At 32.8% G+C, this 18,324-nt stretch overlaps 1 protein-coding gene across 1 annotated transcript in view; it reads right to left on the bottom strand.

The window, feature by feature from the left end:
• ADGRL2 (adhesion G protein-coupled receptor L2) overlaps positions 1–18,324 on the bottom strand; it is a 147,078-nt gene that overhangs the window by 40,635 nt on the left and 88,119 nt on the right. Inside the window, exons 3-4 of the mRNA XM_007448569.1 lie at positions 12,171–12,280; positions 5,331–6,131 (exon numbers count right to left, since the gene is read on the bottom strand). Coding sequence (XP_007448631.1) covers positions 5,331–6,131; positions 12,171–12,280 — 911 coding nt within the window. The remainder of the gene's footprint in view (positions 1–5,330; positions 6,132–12,170; positions 12,281–18,324) is intronic.

Below are 18,324 nucleotides of genomic sequence, written 5' to 3'. Positions count from 1 at the left end.
GACATTTTTACTTTTGAAAACACAGGTATGAAAAAGAAACTAGTTCTGGTCAGAGGTTACAATGCAATCTCATATCAAGATAATGGGTTCGATCAAATAATGCCTAATTTGAAACAACCCTACATATCCTACTGACCCTTAACAGAGAGTATAAAAGGATTTAAAAATATAAAAGTGGATTTAAGAGTAGAAATTTTAAAAGAAAAAAATTTTAAGGTTATTTTGGACTTCCAACTACTTTTAAACTGTTAAATCCACTAGGTTAAAATAATAATGGAGCTTAATGTTTCCCTCACTAACCCTTAATTTAAAAACAACAAAAATTCTGTCAGTAAAACTTTAATGGCACCATTTAAAATCTATTAGGTGATCACACTATAATTTTATCAACATTTAGATTACTGGCTCTTAAGACCTTATAAATATGATGCCTTAAATTTAAATTGAGTAGAGCAAACTAAAAATAACTATTTTTTAAAATAATCTTATAAAACATTAACTTACTTTATGGCTTTGCTATACGTAAGTAACAAACTAGAACATTAAAACTTCTTGGAAAACAAGTTCATATTATCACTGATAATATTAAGCTCTGGTCCATAAATAGTTTACATAATTCTGAGTCTATGACAGAGTATGCTAAGTTTATCAGAAAAAGTAGTGTGTACTTGTTTCTAGTTCTTTAGTAGTGAGAAACTTCTTGTTATCAATAAGTGCAGGTCACACTTTTTACACCCTTTTTTCATTCTATCACAAGAGAAACTTCTTAAGCAAAGTTTTATTTCCAGGGCATCAGTTACTGACCATATGAGAGAAGCCTGTGTGCATTAGCCAAGCATCATGCCTAGCCAGCTGCTGCAGAAACCTATTCAAACCTGTTTATCTTTTTCTGTAAAGCGCTTCCCTGACATCCTGTTAAACCTCTGTAATTTTCTTTTGATTACAATACAGCCAGGCTTTCAGTGCTTTCTCAATTAACATTTGTCAAAAGCATCACAATCTTTTGCAGAAGTGTCAAGTGAATGCTGCTGAATGAAATCTAAAAGCCGGGGGAGGGGGGGATCCAGACAAAAAGAAAAGGGCAGAGCAAAATGGTTTAGTGCTACACCTTCTGATGTATCCCTTGACACTGTGCTAATTAGTACATATTTAATCACTGAAATATGTATTAACAATACTACAATTAGTGATCTGTTTGCTGAGCATCAGTAAAGATTCATAAGTGAGTGAAGGTAGGCAATAAAATGACTTTTATTAAATGCACAAAATTTCATGCAACATTCTATACCCTATTTGCGTGTGTCATTGATAATAAAATTTCATACCTTTTTACCTTTTGTTCATCAAAAGAAGTTTAAAGGGAAGCAACACATTCTTCAAAGGTAAACCAATGAAATATTGGGGTATCATGAAAATAAACATGAACGTCAACTTTAAGTGGCAAAATGAAACCCTTTAGGAGGACAACTGTAAGATTTTGCAAGGCCAAAGTTTAACAACTTCAAGGAAAGCATTTTTTTCTAATGTTGAAGCTAGAAATGAAGAGGTATTTCTAAAAATTAATATTTCTTTCCTTAGGTGAAGACAGGTCGCAACAGGGCACCCCATGATGATAAAAGCTTACACTTATTCAGCATTTATGTACCAGATGCTGTGCTAATCACCATTCATGGATCATCAGATCATCTTATTTAATCCTTACCACAACCCCATGAAGTAGGCACTATGATTATCTTCCTTTTACAAAGGAGAAGACTGAGCCATGGAGGAGGTTAAGCAATTTGTTCAGGTTCATTGTCCATACTCTTAAATGTTATGATCTTACTTTTCTAGGTAAAAGATTTTTAGAGACTCTGGGAAAGTATGGCACCCTACTAAGCAATTTGCCCTTATTTTGGAGCATTTAACTGACACTGTGTTCTGCATAAATCTTTAAAAGAAGAAAAAATGTGGGAACATAAGATACTGAAGCAATAAATAGTTTCGTAAGGAACCGTATGTGGCAAAAGGCTCAAAACTCAAGAATATCCTATAAATGGTAACAGAAAACATGGCAACTCACAATAGACTTATATCATAAATCTAAACCCTACTTTACAGAGCCTGTCCCAGAGTTATCAGGTGCCATATCAAACACAGATTAAATGACTTAACATTCTACCTACCATTTATTATTTGAGTACAGAGATGTAGAAACGGTGCCAATAATGCTAATAAACATATTTAATAGGTACCCATGAAAATTTCAACAAACACATACAGAATGGTTCAATTTACTATGACAGTATTTACTAAGAACTTGCTAATTATCACCAGCTTTTTCCTGTGTGAAAAGATTTTAAGGACAATATGGGTGGTTATTTCCCTCTTCCAAGTCCCAAAACTCACCCATTATTCACTGAATGAACTCCAGTTAGAGTGAGTCTGTAGCCTGGTAAGGCAAAACTGCAGATTTATTAAATTTACCCTTATTCAATGTCTAAAAACACTGATCATCTTTTAATTAGCATCCATTATCAGTGGGAAGATGTTTTAAGAAATATGTATTCTATACTAAACACTTCCTAAGTAATAGACCTAACTGGCTCTCTTGATAAAAAATTTCCCTCATGTTGTTTAAGTGTCATACTTCATTATTACTCTAAGACAGATATTCAGAAACTGTCAAAACTCAAGACACAATATTTTTTGATAATGTTTGGGATATCAAATCTGAAGACAGATTAAGTAAATATATAAATCAATTCAGATTAAGACATAGAAAAGAGTTAATATATGACTGAAATGGTATTTTTCTAAGCCCATTTTATAGAGAAAGAAAGTAAAAGAGGAAAAACAGACCTAGTTCAAGGAAATGGAGCAAATTAACTATGCCGAGATCACAAAAAGCTAAAAATTTAAAGAAAAAAAGAAAGATGTATTTGAAAACATTATCAAGGCCAAGCAATAATGTACTTGTGCTGTTAGAAATGAAAGGCTTGGATTTATAAATGGGGAAAAGTACTGAAGCTAATACAGTGTGAAACAGTCCACAATGAAAAATTATCCGTTTTACAGCACAATGTACACTTCAGCTATATACATGGTAGCAAAGCCAGTACATAAGACTTGCTGACAGTGGCTTACTGGTTTGACCTAAATGTATGAGCCACAATAGTTCTGTAATGCCTCATCTACATGCAGTTAGATAACAGCACATATCTTAGATGAGCGAGGCAGGAGTCTCTCTAAAAGCATTTGAAGATAAATTATAAAGAGCACGTGAATAAGAGAATACAATTCAAACATCAGCAAGAAATTTAGGCCAGATAAAACTCTTTACCACTAAGGGTTTAATAAGGGGTCAATACGAATTTTCACTTTCTGAGAATATATAAGAATGGTTAACTATTTTGGATAACACAACACAGCTGTAGGAATGCAGTTACCACATATGGCTAAGTTTCTCATTTTCGAAGCTGGTAACTGTTCTTTCCAAAAAGCACCCAAATTATCAAAGATTCTTTCATCTGAAATGGATCAAGTTATTTACTAGAACATATGGAAAATGACATTTTTACTCATCTTGTATTTTATGAAGTACTCTGTGACAATCAGGGAGGCAATGATTCCTTGTTGAGCTGCATCTGTATTCAACTTTAGGTGCTGCCTGATTATGAATTTACATTTTTAAAATTTATTTTCTATTTTTTTCTAATGGAGGGAAAGAGATTTACTGCTACCCAAGATAAATTTAACAGTTGTGAGGGTAATACAGGTTACAAAAAAGATTAAAACATGTATCTCCACAGTGTCAAATTTTGTGGATTACTGACCTTTTTTGCCTTTTACAAACCTATAGGATAAAGGAGAAGCATAGTACTAGCATTTAGAAAAACAACTGAGATATAGGAACCATCCCAAATTGCTAGCCTCAAGAGAAAAAAGATAGGTCTGAATTTAAAAATAAAGAATACTAAGACTATCAACAAAGATTTTTATGTCCTAACAGATTTCATTGTTGAAAATTTAACAATGGGACATTGCTACAATTTTCACCCAACAAATTCTAGACATACATGAATTAGAGAAAAAGGGGGCTTATACTAAGTCATATGTCATTATTGCCCTTATGTTAAGAAGAAAAATCACATATTTTTGTATTCTATGACTCAAATTAGAAATTCAATTACAAAAGGCTTCTGCTTTTGAGGTCCTAACCCTATGACAATATTTAGAACTTAGTAACATTATACCCTAAACTATGTGTGGGTATATGTAATTGTGTTTAAGTGTGAATGTACACTGCTTTAACAGAAGAAAAAGATATTAATTTATGTTCCACCTTGTTGAAGAGATTGATTTAGTCACTCCAAGGAACATTCTGGCTCCTACAATTTTGAAGTAACTCAATAATATGAAAATTCTAATTAACTCAGAAAATTGAAATAATTCAGATCTTTAAAACACAAATATTATTGCTCAAATAGAAAAGACATAATAAGTGCAAGCTCTATAATAATATATTAAGAGGTCATTCTTCTACCATGAGTATGAGGTAATCTTGTTTTAATGAAATATCCAAAACTTCATTTACCCTCAGAAACTGTTCACTGCAGAACTGAATTAACTTGCTAAACTAAAATATATTTCCAAAGATTTATAAAGTAATGATCCTACATAAAGATACCTAAAGAGAACACAAATCAAAAAATGCTAGTGGATTTGTCTTCATAAATCAACACTTGGGATCATTTAATGCTTAGTCCATGTGTAACAGTTAAAGTCACAGAAATACTGACCTAAAACAGTCACAAATTTACTGGGAAATAAAAATGTGTTATTTTACACGATGATCTAGTAAGATGTTAGATGACTCCTTCTCCTACCCAGAGAGCAGAGGCCAAAACTTCAGAATACTTATGCCTGGCATTGTACATCAAGCCTAGCAATTCTCCTGGGACTTCCTAACAAAAACTTCCTTTTACCACTGGCGCCAAGAAGTTAAAAGGTCTGCACATAGATCATAATCAATTCAGAAGTCAGGTAGAAAAAACACACAAAGCTAACAGGTTTGTAGTTGGCATTACATTTTTAGCAATGAAAATCTAAACTGACCAAGGATGCTACAATTTTTTGAAACCAACATTTAAACGAAGAAATTCAGAAAAAGAAAATGGACCAATATAAGGCTAAAATGTACACAGTATGTGACAATTTGAAATGCCACAATATTATCATTTGCCCTTGAACTATGAAAAGGGAAAGAAAACAAATAGGAAAAAAATTAAGAAGTCTTAAAAATAAACTGTTCATAAAAGATATAAGCATTAGCAAGCAAACATTCTTACCTTGGGCAGGATCAGGTGGACCAAACTCCAGAGAATATCGTAAAATGAAGTTATTGTTCCACACGTAGAGTTGGTTATCTCTTGGATTGTAATCCACTGCAGCAATATACTGATACTGGTTGGGGAAGGGAACATCTACATATTCTCCTCGGTTTAATCGGGTATTGTAAATATAATCAATTGCATTCTTGCCTGTTTCACTCTCATTGTCTTGATAAACTGACCTGACCACATAAAGGACTCCACAGATCATAAAAGCATTTGATGCAGCTCGCTTGTCGTACACAGTCTCCCACGTTGCTTCAAAGCGAAGAGTGTATGGATTCAGTTGGCTAATCACTATCATTCCATTGTTCTGTTCAGTGGCATAAATGACCCATAAGCCATTTTCATCAACGGCTAGGTCAATATCAGTTTTTCCTCCCCATCTATATGGTGAGGTATCATGATAGTTAGCATAGTTAATTATGGCCTCTCCACTCTTAATTCTAGTCCTCAAGTCAAATTTCACAATATTTCTTGTTCTTTCTTTGTTAAAGAAGACAGCACCATCATATACCACAAATCCAGTACCATCTACTCGATTTGGAAGTTTGTATGTTGTTGTTTGGCGACTGTTTTGGAAATCTTCTAAAGAAGCATATTCTATTAAAGTATCAGTACGATATGGAGTCCAGGGCATGAAATAAATTTTATCTGCAGCCTGAAGAGGGTCCTTGCACCAAGCACCTGCCTTTTGTTCAGCTTCATATATACATGGTGAATCCACAATTGCTTTCAAGGTCCCAGGGCACACAAAAACTAACAGTCACAGAGAAAAAACAAGAATTAAGCAAAGTTAAAAGACTATACAGGCAAACGCAAGTTTTAATGATCATAGATCAAAAGAGAAAAATTCACTCCATTAGCATTCAATTTTACCAGAAATTATACTTTAAAAAGTACTACCTTTCTTTCCTTAAGTTACCATAATTGATGTACCAGCATACAAAGCGGCTGGGGTTTATTTTCACAAATACAAACCTAAGTTTAAGATCATTCATGATTGAGCTAACAATTTACATTTTTGCTATGTGCTTTTATCTTATAATTCGGTAATTTATGCTTTAAAACTCTGAGCTTTGTACATAAGGGTGAACAAAGTACTTTTAGACCAAACTTTGTACCCTCCCCTCCTTAGCCCACTTATAAGCCCCCAAAAGCAGAACACCAAAATTAAGCAAATAAAACAAACCCAATGTGAAGGCTTATTTAGAACGTCTATGGAACTTAGACTGAAAACAAAAGTGCTTCAATTGAAGGAACATAAATATTCGGAAAATGCAATTAGAAGCAGAGAAAAGTAAGTACGAGGAAAGGAGTGATGAAACGACCAGGAGACCCTGTAACCATGGCATGCTATGGAGAGGGTTCTGGAAGCCAGGCAAGATGACACTTTAATAATAAAATATCCAAGGGTATCAGAAAAAGAGATAAAGAGTGAAAAGAAACAGAGAAAGGACAGCTCCCCCTCGCCGACTTCAGAAATTTTACCCCGTCACCAGATTTAGCAGTCATATAATTTCACTGTAAACAGTCGACTTCTTTATGAGGTGCATTTATGAGATCCTGCTGATTATATATTAATGTCAGGAGTGTTGTAGGGGAAGGGAAGGGAGAAGGTAACATCCATAAGGCACATAACAGGGAGCTGGGGTTCAAACTGTATACGTTATTTACCTTTTTGCTCCACTTCTATTTTAAGCATCGGAAGAAAAACAAAAAGTGCAAGGAAAAAAGAAAAAAGATTAAAATAAATTGACAGTCTAAGACTGAATTCGTAATAGATGCTAAATATAAGAAGAATAAGAGCTGCACTACTTTGGATAAAGAGAAACACAACAGGAAAACCTAGCAGGAGAAAAGATACTAAAGTTACATAAAAGAACATGGATCAATCATTTCAGTAGATTAAGGAGGCAATACAAATATGTTGGCATGTTGCTTCACTTAGTGTACCTGAATAAATAATGAAACTCTTCACTAATGCATGGTGTACATACTCTTGCCTTTCCCAAGTCACTCAGCATTCTTATCAAGTTTTACTTTAAATAGGTAGGCTATAGACACAAATGCATGCATAGGTGTATCATCCCCATTTATCTTATCATGCGAACTCATTATTAAGCTGACTAAAATTAGGTAAGCATAACAACAGGGAAATATATTTATAAACATGGCAACTCAATTTTGAAGCTCAGGTCAAAGCTAATGAATACTGATATTGTTACATTTTTCAAAGATACTTATGTAAGAAGAAATATATAATTATGCATCTCAGTACGTTTCAATTTTTTTCTATTAAATTTTCTGTTTCTAGAAAAATCTATCTTAACTATAAAAAATCTGCCTCCTTTTCAGGAATATATAAGCCCCCCCCTTTACCCCAATAGTTATTTTGAAGGGTAGGCTAAGGTAGTACCTTTCTTCCCCACTAATAATTAGTAAACTTATTTACATTTATATATACTTTATATTATAAAATTCTTATTAAATTCTCTATATCACATATCTCAAACTTGTAATACAAAGTCTATTTAAAAAAAAGTAAGCAAAATACATACAAGGAAAAAGCAAGCACAGTAGGCAAGGAGAAAAAAGGAAGAAAGAATTATGGTTAGCTTATTATGACATTGTCTACCATCATCAATTTACACAAAAGCAAGCTAGCATGCAACAACAATCATACCAAGCATTCAAAGCAAATACCTTGATTCCACAGACCCCATAAAAGGTAAATGCTTTCATAAAACAAACCTGATTAGTAGAGTTATAGGAGAAAAAAATCCTCCCTCCAAGAAGTTTAAAGAAATGGATTATGCAGTTAGGAAGTATGCTATATAAGATTCTTGCTGGTAAATAGTATTCTAATCATTACAAACCATAAAATACTATTTTAGATTTTGTATGTAGGTTTTGAAGTATGTTGCCTGAATTTAATAAAGTGACCAGATTAATGTCTGTGATTCTCCCTCTTCCCTTATTAAAATGCATTAGGGTGTGCTAATACTGTATCTCCAAACTGACTACTCAAAGATACTGTAGTAGTTGCACATTTCATTAAGATGCCTTAGCTTGGTTAATTTTTTAAAATTATGATAATTCATCAAGATTAAATACTGACCTCCTGAAATACCTTAGGGAGAAACATATCACACAAATATTTTTGCCATAGGAAACCTTCCACATTAAGACACCACCTCCCCCGTCCAACTTGGTCTATTTAACCACTTTCAGGAAACATACTTGCTCTATTAATGCGTAAACCTGACTACATCCAGTAAAAAGGAAATTCAGTGTTACTGACGTGGAACAATTCTTTTTTATAAACCACTGGTCCTAAAATTACTGCTCAGTGAAGAGCAATATTATACCTGCTTAGAATCAATAAAGGAAGGGCATGGTGGGAAAATGAGGATAAAATAAATCATTAGTATTGAGTCTGCTCAGACTATCTTTATATACAGCTATATTCTTTATTTTTAGGAAAGGATGATTATACTGAAATATATCAATTAAATGCAAAGATGGGAATAATACATTTTAAAATATGTTACGCATTTAAAACAGAACTTAAAACAAGTTCAATAAAGGATGTAGAAAATATATTTTGTTTTCCATTAATTGAAAATGGCTGGGTTTTATTATTCGATACATTAAAATGACAGGGCAGTTACTGAGCAAAATATTAAATAGGGATGACTTCATTTATGATTTAACTTTTATATTTATATTAAAGAAAATAAAATGAATATATATTGTATATAATTTATAATTCTAATGAAAACTGAGAAGTAACATTCAAATGTAAAAGTAAAAAAAATTAAATAAAACTTTTGATGATTGATGAAGTGCATAAAATATGGATATTCAAAACAAAAGACCTTACATTATGATTTTTATGACAACCCAAAGGATATATATTTGTCAAATCAGCCAAAATTCTCTCAACCGAGAAAAATATTAAAATACAATAAAATTAATGAAATTAGCATTCTTCATCACATATATTGCAACTTGTCTTAAGAGACTGTATGAATTAATTCATAACAATACATTTACTATGCTATAGAACAAACATAAATATGTGACCCACTAACATCAGTGGAGGACACGGTTATGCAAGACAAGAAATCGACCCAAACAAACTAAAGCCTACATACTCTGTATCTGCAGTGACACACTATTTCATTTTGAATAATCTTATGTTTATTTATTAATAATGATTGAATCAATAGTAAAAGTTTTTTTCTCATAAAATAAAACATAGCTGAATTTATGATATAACTTTAATAACTTAATGATAATTTGAGATAAGAGGGTACAAAAATCAAAACCAAATCGCACCTGTAGGATACGGAAACTCTGATCTGATTACTCTCCTTTATCCTACAAGATCCTTATGACTTCTTTTAAACACATTCATTCAATAATCAAATATATGTGCCTGTCTATAAACATACAAAGTTAAAAAACAACAGCATTTATAATGGACTCTGTTGAGTAAATTTATTATAAAATTTTCAGAGATCATGGAAAATTTCTAATTTTTTTTTTAAATAAGTGGAAACAGTTTGGGATGGATATGCTCCTGAAGAACTTGCGCTGGATAGAAACTGGCATAAAGCCAGGTGGTAACAGACACATAATAAATGTTTTCTGACAGTGACAGTTTTTATCAACTAAGTGTAAAAGGAGTATGCAAACATTACAAAGTACCAAAAATACTATTAAAACAAGGTAAAAGTGAAAGCTAGACGCTTAAAATAAAAACAAGAGATGGTTATAAAGGACAGAAGCATAAAGAAACAAAAGGAGAGGATAATGGGGAAAAGAGATTAAGAAGATACACAGTCCTAAATAAGATCAGAACAATCTAAAAAGATCCTTTGCATTAATTATAATATTAGTGAAAATCATGCAATTTATAGTGTGTCACTACTGAACAGTATATAGGAATTGTAATTACTTCTACTCTTTAGAAAGGAGTAGTTTAAAAAAGCCATAGACTTATTTCTGTCTCCTGCAAACATCTAGAAAGGTAACAGCAAATTAATTACTGTTTTTTTTTTAAGGACAAAAACTAAAAAGAACAAATACTTCTCTGAGTATTGCTATTTGCAAGTTTATTACACAGTGTACATTACTTCTGGAGAACTGAAAAAGTAAATTTTGAAAGTTAGATGTTCCAGAAGATATCCACATTTTCCTTTCTTAAACAGCGCAAGAAATAACTTAAAAGTCTGAAAATAATATTTTCTTAACACTGTTCTTGATCTATAGACTAGATTACAGGAACTGGCTCCAGAAAGACATAATTCTTGGCAGCTCTGACTGATTCCACTGTTTGGGAATGGATGCTGTATTCCTTTTCTAATTTGAGGACAGAAACCATACTAAATTCAACTGCAAGTGACTTTATGGAACAAAACTTTGGTTAGCTCAAAAGAATACAATGTTCCTCCAGTGGCAAAGGAGAATGATTATGTAAGCCACCAACACTACACACAGGAGAAACGATATAAAGATCAGTGCACTCAGTAGGCTTCCAATCCTTCAAATGGTATAGAAAATACTGAAAACATAAAAAGCCTCCATTTCACAGTAACACAACACAGAGCATGGATGAAAAGATAATCTGTGTTTGGCCTTTAACTGATACCCCACAAAAAGCCAATTTATCAAAACTGCGGGCAGAGAAGAGAGAGAAGACAGTGCCTTCACAGGATGTAAAGTATGTATTACAACCATACTGGGCATAGTATATCTATCTAAAATCAGCCCTTTGGTTTCAGAAATATTGATAGTTTGAACATATGAATCTATCAGAGCTAGTGATCTGGTTTTCAAGCTTCTGGAAAAAGCAATTTCATTATTAGTTTGAGTCCATCTTTTTTTAAGGAGGGAAGTCCTCTAAAGCAAATCATAAAATTGCTGCTAAAGAATTTTTAATTCAAATGTCTGTGAATTAAGGTGGCATGACATGTTTATCCTATTTAAGAAGTAAAGAAGTCAAGAACGAAACCAAACAAATTACCTGATGAAAATTAAGTAATATACTTAATCTTTTTAATTGTCTAAAATGTTTTTTTCCTGTTGAAAATACAGAATCCAATTCATAAGTATGAATTCTGAGATTAGGAGGAAAACTACACAGAATTACAGTATTAGCTGAAGCCTACTTATGAAGTTTCCAACTGAATTTTAAATATTCCTCTAAAGGATAATACTAAAAATGGATGTTGCAAATTAAAAATATGTGGAAGGCTTTGTTACGTTTGTCTTATTTAGCGTTAAGATTTAGTCACTGAATCTGGTAAAGGAGTACTCTCTTAAGGACTAGGGATAAAAAGGAAAGCACTTGCCTCAGTTACTGCAATGGTAACTTTCACCAGGCATTAAAGTTACCACAACAGCAGGTAGCCATTCAAGTAGCTCACGATTAAAACCAAAGTCAATTCCTTCTTTAGAAAATGTGAGCCAAACCAATTTGTCAGCAACTGGTATTGGGCAAAAGTACAGATTTCTATCTGCCCTATTGAATAGCTAATTCAAGTTTGTTTTCTGGAAAAACACTAGCCTTAAAAGCCAAACACTTAAGAACACAGACAGACACTTGGCCAGCATCACACTATGGCTTCCTTCCACATTTCATGAAACTAATTGGAGGCCCGAGTCTGTTAGTGCTCTGCATGCATAATAGTTTTGTAGGCCATAAACATATGCTTCTTTCACATGTGTCCTCTTTCAGCATCAACGAGGAATGCTGTAGAAAGTGAAAAATACAAGCTTCATACTTACTGTAAGGGACACATTCATATTGGACCTCAAGATATTTGTATGTTCCAGGACATGGATCAGGAAATACATCTGACCCAGTAACTACTATACACTGTGTTCGATTGTTGCACCTGGAAAACAAAACAAATCAAACTTGTGTAACAATAATGTATTTGCTTATTTTTACTAAAGAAATATAATAGAGAACTGATCCATATTTTCTTCAAGCAACTAGTACCATAAATTAAAAAATTCAACTGATATTAGGTTGCTGTAAAGAGTTACAAAAGTCTATTTTCTTTATGTTGTAATATATCTGTATCATGGGTCACACTGAATTTTAACTGGAAATAAAAAGAAAATCACTAACAGTTCTCTATTTTTTTAGTATACATTTTAATTGGAATTTTTGACATGTTCAACATGTACTGAAAAAAAAGAAACCTGGATACTCACCATATTTAAGAATTAAATTGACTTTAAAATGGTACTGAACAAGAATGGAACTGAACAAAACAGAGTCATGAACTGAATAGCTTGAAAGTAAATTTTGACAACATACTGAAACAAAGGAAGAGCCAGGTTTTAAGCTTATCCTCTAAATCTCGTTTTGTGTTAAGCATTCTATTACAGGTATTTATACACTCTTGAATACCAGATACTAAGCTAATTGATCACACCTTCCATGCTATGGCCTGCATAAATGACAGAATGAATTTAAAGCATTTAGCATAGTGCGTGGTACATAATACTGAGTGTCTAAGCATTGTGTTACACTTACTATTTTCATAGAGCAATATGCTTATACTATCAACATGATATGACTATGAATTAGGTTTTTCTAAATTAGTACTCCCTGAAATACAACACTAAAAATAATGTCACTAACATGATGCCTAGAATGTCCTATTTATTCCTATTGGAAGTATTTTCTTACTTTTGTGTTGTCATTAATTCATTGTCATTGAGATTATTAGAACTAAGTTAGAATTCCAGGCAAGATGATATTTATTTGAGTTCTATGAATTTGTCCAAATGATCCTGTTATAAGCTATATAAAGGCAAGAACCATTTTCTTTATATTTAACTTGATGACAACCCAATGCAATGTAATATTTTCAGGGTTATTATTGTATTTTCTGCTAGTATATAAATTAGGAAGACAAAGCAAGGAGAGTAAGAGCATTTTAACAAAATTTATTTGATAATGTGAATACCAGACATTCTACAGTACATTAAATAACTAGACTATAGCATGGCAAATAAAGAATGAAAAAGTAGCCCAGTTTTTAGCACAACTAATTCACGGAGGGTGGAAGGAGAACTGTGTTAGAGAGGGTTAGGTATGTAAGTCATGCACCTTAGAGCCCTTCAACTCAAACCAGGTTGATTCTTCCCTGTTGAGCAGCAAGACCTGAAAACTTCTACAGGATCAAACAGGTAAATTTTATAGGTCAAGGTATAATAAATGAACTTCAAAGGGACATTTTAAATATTAAATAAATTATAACTAAAATTGTACAAATATTAAACTAATGATAACTTTTATCATAATCTGTAATACCTTATGCCATATTTTTTAAACATACCATATAAAATAATTTTCAAAAGCACGGATAATGTAAACAATGCAGTGTCACATTCTTATGCAACATCATGTTTTACTCCCCTTATTCCGTATTTCTCTTAAATGGGTTCAATCATTTATAAAAATTTGCCAATGGTTCTCTATTTAGTGTAAATGAATTATTTTAACATGAATAGTGGAACAAATTTTATATCCTAAAATTTTAAACAGCAAATGGATTTAAGATTTCTCAACAGACCAACGTCTATTGTTTGAACTAATGTTTCATTTTTCTTCTTAAATTTTACAGTAGCAAGAGTTCATTGCTTCTTTTTAAAGTTTCTTGATCTCAGGAATTCTCAACTACTAACCTGGTCCCCATCAAAAATTAAAAACTGGGCTTCCCTGGTGGCGCAGTGGTTGAGAGTCCGCCTGCTGATGCAGGGCACACAGGTTCGTGCCCCGGTCTGGGAAGATCCCACATGCCGCAGAGCGGCTGGGCCCATGACCCGTGGCCGCTGAGCCTGCGCGTCGGGAGCCTGTGCTCCGCAACGGGAGAGGCCACAACAGTGAGAGGCCCGCGTACCGCAAAAAAAAAAAGAAAAAAATTAAAAACTTTAATTTCCTTGCTTGTACTTACTCATACCTACAAAGATCGTCCCTTTATCTCACCCTCACACTTCTTAGAAACAAACAAATCTAAACTCTTATGAGTTAGATATCCCTTTCATACACTCCTTCTATATATATTTTATAGCCACTAACGAAGCTCTGCCATGTTGTAAATGGTTTTAATATTTATTCAAAATATATTCATGGTAGAAATCCCATAAAACAACAATTCCACTCGTGAGTAAACTTTTCATATACTTCATCACCCTTCCCTTCCCATTGGAGCCTCCCTTCCCACCAAACCAGGAACAGGTGAGAGAGAAACGGGACTGTACTCAAGGTTGAAATAGACCAAGAGCACGAAGGACTTTGGACCAAGGTGAAGAAGGGAGTTGCTCAAAGGATTTGGAAATTTATATCATTTTTTCAAAACTAAAGAACATACTGACGATTTTCCAGGTTTCTTCCCACTGTAAGATCAGATAAATAAATATGACTTTAAAATGGGATTTGAAATATCTTTTAGTCAATGTCACAGTATGTTGGCAGGAAGTATACAAGGGATAAGTAGCCCTGTTTTCATTATATTTTGTTTAAAAGAAGACAAACACCATAAAGTGAAAAATAACTGCTCATATTTACTCTTTTTCTGAACAACTCTGCATTAGTCACCTGACCACAATTATAAGTTCAAATTAATGTCAAAAGCAATTATAATAATTTATATCAACCACGTAATTTTTTAAATTTCTTTTAATAATCACATTGTACAATGCATTCACTCTAAGACAGCAAAAAGTATTAATTTTAGATCTGTGTGCTTAAGTAAAAATTGAAGGTAAAGAAACTTAATGGAGTTCCTGCAAATACAACTATATAGATTTCTAGAATTCATGGCCTCTCAGATGTCAAAAAGGTTCATTTTATATATCAGAAGTGCAAAAACTTAATCTTGAGGAAAAAAAGGCATTTGGGTGCTAAAATAGTAAAAGGTCAGCAAGAAGAGGAACACAAAGGTATAAGAATATCAGATTTGCATACTAGTATCTTGATTCATGGATAAGAAAACCTAAAATTTTAGAGGACCAAATGATGGAAATTATTAAAAATACAGACTATGTAAATTCCTTTATGCAAGTAGCCTTAAGTTTCCAAACACAGAAAGTGTGAGGAAACTAGGGAAAAGGAAATACCCAATGTGAGCTGTTAGTACTAAGAAAAATCTGAAAATTCCTTAACCAACACACTGTTGGTTAAGGCTATAAAACTGTAAACTGCTATCATTCAAGACAGGGAAAGAGAAAGCAATTAGCCACAGAAGCAAAGTAAATTCCCACCAACTGCTCAGCTTCAAGTTTTCACTCTAATGAAAATAAAAAGTCACAACTAAGCCAAGAAAGGAAAGGCATTCAGTTGTTTGCATTCTAGACCTAAGCGCAGTTCCCCTCATGAGTTTCTCTCTCTTCCTCCAGAAAAAAAGATTTATCAGTTAAGGTATGGTTACATTAACAATTAAAGTCAGTATATTTTAGTAATACCATGTGGATTCATGATGTTAAAAATTTATACTCTTCCTAAATGTGAAACATAAAAATTCAGTATAAATGAGAATAAGGCAGAAAAGGATAAATAGGGTTTTTTAAATAGGTGGACTTTTAATTATGACTTGAAGGAAATGCAATTACTGTTCATTATAAAGAAACACTTCAACTTTTAAATAATTGATTTTATTTTATTTGGTATTTGTAAGGCTGCACAGATGAGTGAGGATAGTTAAAGCACGGGTTCTCAAAATGTGGTCCTCAGGCCAGCATCAACTGGGAACTTGTTAGAAATTCATTCTCAGGTCCCACCCAAGACCAACAGCCTCAGAAACTCTGGAGGCTAGTACCCAGCAATCTGTGTTTTAACTAGCTCTGCTGATGATTCTGATTTATGAGGACCACTGGGTTAGAGACAGGTTTGGGTACTTTAGTAAAGAATAAATTATATATGCGAACACATGCTTTTACTCTATAAAGCTTAATAAAATACAAGTGAAATAGAAAAGCATTTAGTGATGACTATGATTTATGCAGCAAGTACATAACACAGCTTACAATGTTAACATATCTTCTCTTGCTAATTTTAATCATAAGAATCAAGGGTTTTAGTTGCTCTAATGTTGAGCCAGCAGGCTAGTTATTTATAAATTCCTAAGCTAAATAAGTACAATTTCTAAGTACATGTATACATCACATGTAAGCCCATTTTCAACAACAGAAGGAAAGTATAATCTTTTCCTAGCTAATGAAAATATCTAACACTAAACAAATCTGGAAATAAAATTTTGGCAATCTGTAAAAATATACTGTGTTCCCTAGAAGGAAGTTATCATTAAAAATAACAAACCAAAACAAGATCCACTATAATCACTGCAAATTTTTCTATAGTCAACCTTTGACTTATTTATTCAAATATATTTTAATAAAGTGGCTCAACTATAGGAAAACATTATACTATACAATTGTTTTTAGAAAGAACTCAAGGGACATAAAGGCAGCCCTTGCAAAAATTTACTTCTAAGCAATTTCTGGGATATAATGTATGATTTAATACCACCTACTAAGTTAATGTAATACGCACTCAGTCTCAGATCTAAGCGTATGGTCATTTTTAATATGCTAACCACATTTCCAAAAATTTCCAAGTTGGCATGTGTAGATAAAAGGCTAAACATTATTTTACATCGTTGGTTTAAAAGCACTATTAAAAAAATCACCTATATGTTATTTCTATACATTATTTTAGGTTGCAACTTCCTATCATATTAAATATTTCTTCCTCTAATTTTCTAATCTAAATATTGCCAAGAAAAATGTGTAATTGATAAAAATGCATTTTACAAATGTATATTATCATTAATTTATATACTAGTACATGGAAATTATGTATAAATTATCATGCACAGATTAAACAGCAGAATTTGAAGAAACATTATCTTTTTATTTAGGGGACAGTAGTGCTTCATCACTAATGAAATATTAATAATGCAAACAAACTATTAATATGCTGCTTTTCCTTAATCTTTTAAAACTGTAAATGAAAGAAGGAACAATGCACACATTATTATAAGCTGAGAATAAGCTGTATGAAAATCACCAGCATAGCATATCGTTTGACTCTGTTCAGAAGCAAAATTATTTGCTAACTGGGGAGATGAGTGTTTAAAAGCAGAGGCTTTAGAATAAAAAAGAATTGGGGTTTTAGTTCCAGCCCTGCTGCTTACTTAACTGTGAGTCCATAAGCAACATATTAAACCTTTCAACCTTAGCTTTCTCATCAGTAAACCATAATACCCTCTTTAGAAGTTTGTCGTTAAGGTTAAATAAGATAATGCAGGCAAACTCTTTGCACAATCCCTTAACAAATATGAATTACCAACAACAACAAAAATATCGAGATGGACATAGATTCGCAAATCTTAAAGGGGCAGAACATCTTTTGTTCTTCCAGGGTATTCCCTGTATTTCCCATATGATTTCCTATGTACAGCTTTAAAAACAGGCTGAAGTATTCATGCAAATTTGTTTCCTTTCCAACTCTAATTTTGAATTGTACAATGCCCAACAAATTGCTTTTACTCTTCTTTTGATTATCTTACGCTCATTATTACACTTTACCAAGTGCAAAGTATGGAGATGAGATTCCATGTGTAATCTATTGTGAGAGGTGTTTTAATCAATAGTCTTGTTCTGCTGATTAAGCAGGGGCTTCTGTTTTGGCAAGATAACATTAGTTTCTCCAGTCATGCTCCAAAAACCATTGGGAATCTTCAACAGATCATTAGATATGCTATAATAAATCTTTGGTACATTCTTTTTTCTTCCTTAAATTACTTCTTCACTGTCCCATCTTTCCTCATCTCGGTGGCACTGCATTATTATTGCATCTCCCCTGAAACTTGCACTACAGCTATGTCTCCAGGCCATAGGATGCCATTTTCAATTGAAGCTT

This window comes from Lipotes vexillifer, unplaced genomic scaffold (genome assembly GCF_000442215.2).
Source record: "Lipotes vexillifer unplaced genomic scaffold, Lipotes_vexillifer_v1.1 scaffold280, whole genome shotgun sequence".
NCBI classification, from domain to species: Eukaryota; Metazoa; Chordata; class Mammalia; order Artiodactyla; family Lipotidae; genus Lipotes; species Lipotes vexillifer.
Note: the sequence above shows the minus strand (reverse complement) of the source record. Positions and strands in the feature narration are given on the sequence as shown.